Source organism: Vulpes vulpes, chromosome 11, assembly GCF_048418805.1.
Source record: "Vulpes vulpes isolate BD-2025 chromosome 11, VulVul3, whole genome shotgun sequence".
Lineage (NCBI taxonomy): Eukaryota > Metazoa > Chordata > Mammalia > Carnivora > Canidae > Vulpes > Vulpes vulpes.
Genome location: NC_132790.1, coordinates 86,166,557 through 86,174,004, shown reverse-complemented (window position 1 = coordinate 86,174,004; position 7,448 = coordinate 86,166,557). Strand labels below are relative to the sequence as shown.

Sequence of the window (7,448 nt, the reverse complement as noted above, 5' to 3'; positions counted from 1 at the left end):
TAAGACTTTAAGATCTGTTGATCAATTGCAATCAACCTCCTGGGAAACCCTTTACCAATTTGCTAGGCTTGTCCATATTTCTTTTCTTCCCCAGAGCTATTTTCCTAACCTTCCAGGCTCCTCTAAACTACAGAGTAAACAAAAGATTTTAAACCCGCAGTTGAAAATATAGAATATACACATATATATTTAATGTTATTTTATGCATTAGTTCATATGTGACAATTTTCTTTAAAATGTAATTTCTTTCAACCAAATCCAAGACTAAATTTTTATAGGTATAATTTTCAGGCAGCACCTGGTATAGTGCTTTGGGTATAGTACAAATTCAGTATATAATGGTTGAAAGAAAAATGAATTTATAGTATACAACAACTGCAGTGGGAAAAATGAGAAAAGATATAGTCAAAGTGAGTATGACACTTGGGGGCTCAACCCTCATCAATATCAGCTAAATAGGTCCTGGGTGCCTACTGGTATATAAGGATTTAAGTATCCCCCAACTGAGTGCCTTGAGAATAGAGATGATGTCATTTTATTTTGCATTACTTGGTAATGTACCAAGTCTGAAGATACTTTCCTCAATTGCGAGAGTACCCAGGAATCAGAAATATTGGTAGCTCCATGATTCAAACAAATTAGGTATGCCCTATATTTGTAAAATTTACAACTAACTCCTGTGATCCTCAATCACTCCACGGAGTAAGCAAAGTATTCAATTATTAGTCTCAAATTACATTTTTAAAAAGATTTTATTTATTCATGAGAGACAGAGAGAGAGAGAGAGAGGCAGAGACACAAGCAGAGGGAGAAGCAGGCTCCCCATGGGGAGCCTGATGTGAGACTGGATCCCAGGACCCAGGGATCATGCCCTGAGCCCAAGGCAAATGCTCAACCACTGAGCCATCCAGGCGTCCCTCAATATACACTTCATAAGATAAAACTGCTGGCATCAAAATCCAGTTCCAGGTCTGCTCTTCTACTATTAAATATCACAGAAACACAGAATAGTAGAAATGGAAAGATCCTTAGAAATTACCCAACCTCACTTTTTTAAATATGAGGAACATGGGGATCCCTGGGTGGCTCAGCAGTTTGGCGCCTCCCTTCTGCCCAGGGTGTGATCCTGGAGTCCCGGGATCCAGTCCCACGTCAGGCTCCTTGCATGGAGCCTGCTTCTTCAACTGAGCCACCCAGGTGCCCCCAGGGCCCTTCTTTGAGCCTTAGTTTTCTTATTAGCATCATAGAGAGAATTCGGATTTGATGTGGTGATTTGAAACTAGTTTGGCACATAGCCAAAGATCGATAAATATTTGTTAAATAAGTGAATGAGACCGGCCATGCTCAGTAAGTGATCACGCCTAGCGGGGTAGTCCTCATCTCCCAGGGCGGGCGGGGCTCCAGGCTGAAGGCTCTCGGCCTCCTTCCAACTCACAGACCTGAAGCCCGAGTCGGGCCAGTTCTTCCCTGCCTCCCTCGGTGCTCCGGTGCTCCGGTGCTCCGGTCCAGGGCTCGCACAGAGCTCGCTGGGCCTCGTTCTCTAGCCCATGCGAGTACTGAGGCCTCAGAGCCTTGCTTCACCTCCCCTCCCCATCCTCCCTCCTCTCCCCATCCTCCCTCCCCTCCCCATCCTCCCTCCTCTCCCCATCATCCCTCCCCTCCTCATCATCCCTCCCCTCCCCATCATCCCTCTCCTCCCCATCCCTCCTCTCCCCATCATCCCTCCTCTCCCCATCCTCCCTCCCCTCCCCATCCTCCCTCCTCTCCCCATCATCCCTCCCCTCCTCATCATCCCTCCCCTCCCCATCATCCCTCCCCTCCCCATCCCTCCTCTCCCCATCATCCCTCCTCTCCCCATCATCCCTCCCCTCCCCATCATCCCTCCCCTCCCCATCATCCCTCCTCTCCCCATCATCCCTCTCCTCCCCATTCCTCCCCTCCCCATCATCCCTCCCCTCCCCATCATCCCTCTCCTCCCCATCCCTCCTCTCCCCATCATCCCTCCTCTCCCCATCATCCCTCCTCTCCCCATCATCCCTCCCCTCCCCATCATCCCTCCCTCCCCATCCCTCCTCTCCCCATCATCCCTCCCCTCTCCATCATCCCTCTCCTCCCCATTCCTCCCCTCCCCATCATCCCTCCCCTCCCCATCATCCCTCTCCTCCCCATCATCCCTCCTCTCCCCATCATCCCTCCTCTCCCCATCATCCCTCCCCTCTCCATCATCCCTCTCCTCCCCATTCCTCCCCTCCCCATCATCCCTCCCCTCCCCATCATCCCTCTCCTCCCCATCCCTCCTCTCCCCATCATCCCTCCTCTCCCCATCATCCCTCCCCTCCCCATCATCCCTCCCTCCCCATCCCTCCTCTCCCCATCATCCCTCCCCTCCCCATCATCCCTCCCCTCCCCATCATCCCTCCTCTCCCCATCATCCCTCCTCTCCCCATCATCCCTCCTCTCCCCATCATCCCTCCCCTCCCCATCATCCCTCCCTCCCCATCCCTCCTCTCCCCATCATCCCTCCTCTCCCCATCATCCTTCCCCTCCCCATCATCCCTCCCCTCCCCATCATCCCTCCCCTCCCCATCATCCCTCCTCTCCCCATCATCCCTCCCCTCCCCATCATCCCTCCTCTCCCCATCATCCCTCCCCTCCCCATCATCCCTCCTCTCCTCATCATCCCTCCCCTCCCCATCATCCCTCCTCTCCCCATCATCCCTCTCCTCCCCATTCCTCCCCTCCCCATCATCCCTCCCCTCGCCATCCTCCCTCTTCTCCCCCCATCCCTCTTCTCCCCATCCCTCCCCCCACCCCGAGCCCGACCACGCTCCTCAAGCCACAACTCCACCAAGGGGGCCCTCCCCCCACCGCCGTCGGCGTCCAAGGGGACCTAGCATTTCGTTTTTCTCATCTTTTTTTTCCTCCTTAGTTTTCCAGTTTTCTTCCACTTTCGGGAGCCGCAAGCCATTCCGCTCGGCGGTAAAGCCCACGCCCCACCTTCTTAAACTGCCTGGGCGGGGAGGGGCGGGGGGGGGGGGCGGGGGGGCGGGGCAAGCTCCCAGCGGCTTAGAGGGCCGCGTCGCCTAGGAAACTGGGGAGGGCGTCGGAATCCGTCGGGCCGCGTCGTGTCTGCGCAGGCGCCCCGGCCCCGGCCCCGGCCTGCACTCTCGCGAGAACTGCCTCCCGGAAGTTCCACGTCAGTCAGTCGGCTGGGCTGCGGGTCGCTGGGTCTCTCGGGGTGTGTGTCGCCGGTGGGAAGCAAGTAAGGGCTCCCGGGCTCGCACCGACGGAGCGATGGTAGGTCCAGACCCTGCCGGAGGGAGCGGGGCCTGGTTGTGTGCGGCCCGCTCCTGGGCCTCTCCCCTGGGGGCTGCGGTAAGCAGCGGCCCGGGCTCCTGCTGGGGCCGCCCGCCGCCTCAGGCCTGGTGGGCTCCTGGTCCAGTGTGAGTTCCGGTGAGGGAGGCGGTGTGGAGAGGCGGTGCCTGGGCTTGGCCAGACCTAAGTCATTCTGCTCTTAGAGCAGGGGCAGCGGATTTTACTCTCCTGTTGGGCTTGTCCCTGCTCTCGTGGTGTGTGCTCCCCGACGCTGCGGCCTTAGAGCAGAGGAGCTCCCCCTCTGAAATGAGGTGACGTGTACGTGGAGTCAGAAGTGCAAGTTCAGATGCTTTGGGAATCCCACATAAGTTTCTAGGAGGCCAAGGAAGGGCTAGGATGCTGCTTATAAAACTGACGTGCTTTTCTTTTTTTCAAAGATTTTATTTATTCATGAGAGACACAGAGAGAGAGAGAGAGAGGCAGAGGCACAGGCAGAGGGAGAAGCAGGCTCCATGCAGGGAGCCCGACGTGGGACTCGATCCTGGGTCTCCAGGTCACGCCCTGGGCCGAAGGCCGGTGCTAAACCGCTGAGCCACCCGGGCTGCCCTTGACGTTTTTTTCTGCATTTGCAAATATAGGGGCTGATCAGAATGGCAGTCGCGACGGGCAACACTTTTTTTTATTATTATTCTCACCTCCCTCCCCCCCCCCCCAATACCCTAAAGTTCTTTTGCTCGAGTGTTATAATAATAATTTAAAAAAATATACAATAGTATGAGAATATCCTTTATGAGGAAAAAATAATGTAAGAAAGTCAGTATTTTATGTTTAAACGTTTTCCTGCCCACTCCTTCTTTTTTTTACTTGTTATGAAGCGTAGGTTCAAAGATTTTGGAGCTCGAAGACCTTCTGGGATGAGTAAGTCCCAAGTTCTGAATGTAGTCGTCTCAGACTTTTTAAGTTTGCACAAAGCTAATCGAGGCAGAGGTGGAATTAACAACTGAGGTTGAGTCCTTGGGGGAAACTGGTAAAAGTTATGGATACTTCTAGAAAAACGAGCAGAGAAGCACACAGTGTGGCAGGAACTTGGGTGGGTTCGCTCACAGGCACCACACTTCCCTCCCATGAAGAAGTTCATGGGTAAGGATGTTGAGGTCCTCAGCAGGATCTAGGGTCTCTTAGTTGTGCATCTCATGTCACCAGTGTTCTTTTCTGGTCTGGGATCTGTTGTGCTCTCAGTAATGGACATTTCGTAATGAAATGTCCTTCATTCTTCAATGCGTTTAAGATTTTTTTGTATAAGATACAAAACATGAATTTACTTATTCACTTCTTTACCACACAGTGTCTACTGTGTGTCTGCACACTTTGCTAAACATTTGCTTCCTAATTTCACCCAGCTGGGAAAATGAGTTATAAATAATGTTTATAGAGTGATTTTGATAGGCCAGGCACTATTCTAACTGCTTAACTTTTCTTTTTTTAAGATTTTATTTATTTATTCATGAGAGACACACAGAGAGAGAGAGGCAGAAACACAGGCAGAGGGAGAAGCAGGCTCCATGCAGGGAGCCCGATGTGGGACTTGACCCCGGGACTCCAGGATCACACCCTGGGCAGAAGGCAGGCGCCAAACCGCTGAGCCACCCAGTTATCACCCATAACTGCTTAATTTTGAATTTAATTCTTGTAACACTGAAACGTACATACAAATATTACCCCTCTTTTACTTATGTTGAATCTCAGAGAAATTAGGTAACCTTGTCCAATATTGCATATTGAAAATGGGTGGTGGAACTGAAATTTGAATTCAGCATAATTCTGTAGACCTCAGTTACACCGTCTGTCCTTAAACCCCCCATATCCAAATATATAAGATGCTGTGGAGATAAAGACATGAGTAAGCAGTGACCCTGCCCTGAAGGAGCATCTACTCTATAAAGCAAAAAGAGACAATTATACAAATATGAGGAGTTAAAATTCACTTCTTTAAGATCCCTTAGGAAAAAAAAAAAAAAAAAAAGATCCCTTAGGAAAAGATAGTTCTGGCTAGGGTAATCCAAAAGATGATATTGGTGGCAGTGGCATTGAAGCTGAAACCTAAATGCCCCCAGCTTTTGGAAGATGAAGGAAGACGTTTAGAATTAAGGGTACAATATAAATAATCTCACTTATAGTTGTATTCCAGAGGTGTCCTATACAATGTCTCATTCAAAGTAATCACATGTTGGGAGAAAAATAGCAAAAGATTTTGGCTGTGCTTTTTAAAACTGGGATTTGTGAATTGAGGGTATTTGGAGCTACACTAGAATTGCTTAGTCTCCCAGCTCACCTTTCCATAGCATCACTTTTACTTAGTAATCATTAAACATCCATATGGTAAGTGATGGATTTTCTCATTTGCTAGAGGAAAAAAGATGAGGTGTGTTGACCTTTGTGAAAGCTCCCACTGTGGTTCCTGGCACACAAAAGACACTTCATGTTTGTTCATGCTAAAGAGACCAGTTATAGGAGTTGAAATTTGTCATGCAAAATTAAGGATGAAGTAAAAGTCCCTGCTTCCCTGAATGGCCAAGGAATGTGACGATGATTGTTTGAAAGTAGGAAGTTTGAGGGGTGCCTGGGTGGCTCAGCTCATGATCCTGGGATTGAGCCCTGCATTGGGCTCTCTGCTCAATGGAGAGTGTGTTTCTTGTTTCTCCCTTTTCTTCTGCCTGCCCCTCTGCCTACTATGCTGTCTCCCTCTCTGTCAAATAAGTAAATGAAATCTTAAAAAAAAAAAAAAGAAAAGAAAAGAAAGTAAAGACTTTGGGATGGAGAGGAAGGCATGGCAGTAGAAGTATTTTATTTTTTTGATAGTTATAGAGAAGAACCAAAGATCTTTGATCTTTTAAAGTCAAGAGATCTAGGTTATTGCTAAAAGCAGAGGAGGCATGCATAGCAGTAATAACAAGGTTGAAAGTAGTAAATGAATAAAAATAAAAACCTTGTGAGATGTTTGCTTTGTCTCAGGATATTATCTCTGCTGAAATTATCTAGTGAAGACAGTAAGTCTTCATTTTGTGTTGAAAGTAACCTTAAATTTCTATTCCATTCATGATCATAATGGAAGATCACAAAAATAAAAGATCCAGTGGTAACTTGTCAAATAAACTTTTAAGTTGTATTTAAAACCTTTTGAAGGGGAAACATAGTTTAAATCCATTTTACCCAGTCTCTGTCCAAGAGGAAATTAAGACTACTGACCTAAGGCATAATTTTTTTTTTTTAATTTTTTTATTTTATTATTTATTTATGATAGTCATACAGAGAGAGAGAGAGAGAGAGAGGCAGAGACACAGGCGGAGGGAGAAGCAGGCTCCATGCACCGGGAGCCCGACGTGGGATTCGATCCCGGGTCTCCAGGATCGCGCCCTGGGCCAAAGGCAGGCGCCAAACCGCTGCGCCACCCAGGGATCCCTAAGGCATAATTTTTTATAATGAATTGGCTTTTCTCCAATTCATTGGTATGCTTGGGAGAATTGAAAAAAATACTTATTTACGTCATTTTCTTGTCTGTTTAGATGAATCCAGGTTGAAAACTCCTCTTTTAAATGATTAGCATTGTCTGACTGGAGAGTTGTTTTTTTTTTTTTTTTTTTAATTTTTAAAAAGATTTTATTTTTTTCATGAGAGATACAGAGAGGCATAGGCAGAGGGGGAATTAGGCTTTGCTCTCCCTGGGGAGTCCGATGGGAAACTCCATCCTGGGACTCCGAGATCACTCCCTGATCTGAGATCACTCCCTGATCCGAAGGCAGATGCTTAACCACTAAGCCACTCAGGCGTCCCTGGAGAGTATTTTAATTTTTGTTTAAAATTGTTCTAATTAAGGATGTCTGGATGGCTCAGTGGTTGAGCGTCTGCTTTGGCTCAGGGCATGATCCCAGAGTCCCAGGATTGAGTCCCACGTCGGGCTCCCTGTATGGAGCCTTCTTCTCCCTCTCCTTCTGCCTGTGTCTCTGCCTCTCTCTCTCTCTCTGTGTCTCTCATGAGTAAATAAATAAAATCTTCTAAAAAATTAAAAAATAAAATTGTTCTGATTAGAATTAGGTTCTGATATTAGATTACTAAGTAACTAGTTAGGTTCCAGT

General features: G+C 48.1%; 1 protein-coding gene across 1 annotated transcript in view; it reads left to right on the top strand.

Moving 5' to 3' along the window:
* Positions 1-3,117: 3,117 nt before the first annotated feature.
* The window catches only part of COPB2 (COPI coat complex subunit beta 2), a 29,753-nt gene continuing 25,422 nt past the window's right edge, over positions 3,118-7,448 (top strand). The window contains exon 1 of the mRNA XM_026018572.2: positions 3,118-3,297. Within this exon, the coding sequence (XP_025874357.1) occupies positions 3,295-3,297 (3 nt within the window). The 5' untranslated portion in view covers positions 3,118-3,294. The remainder of the gene's footprint in view (positions 3,298-7,448) is intronic.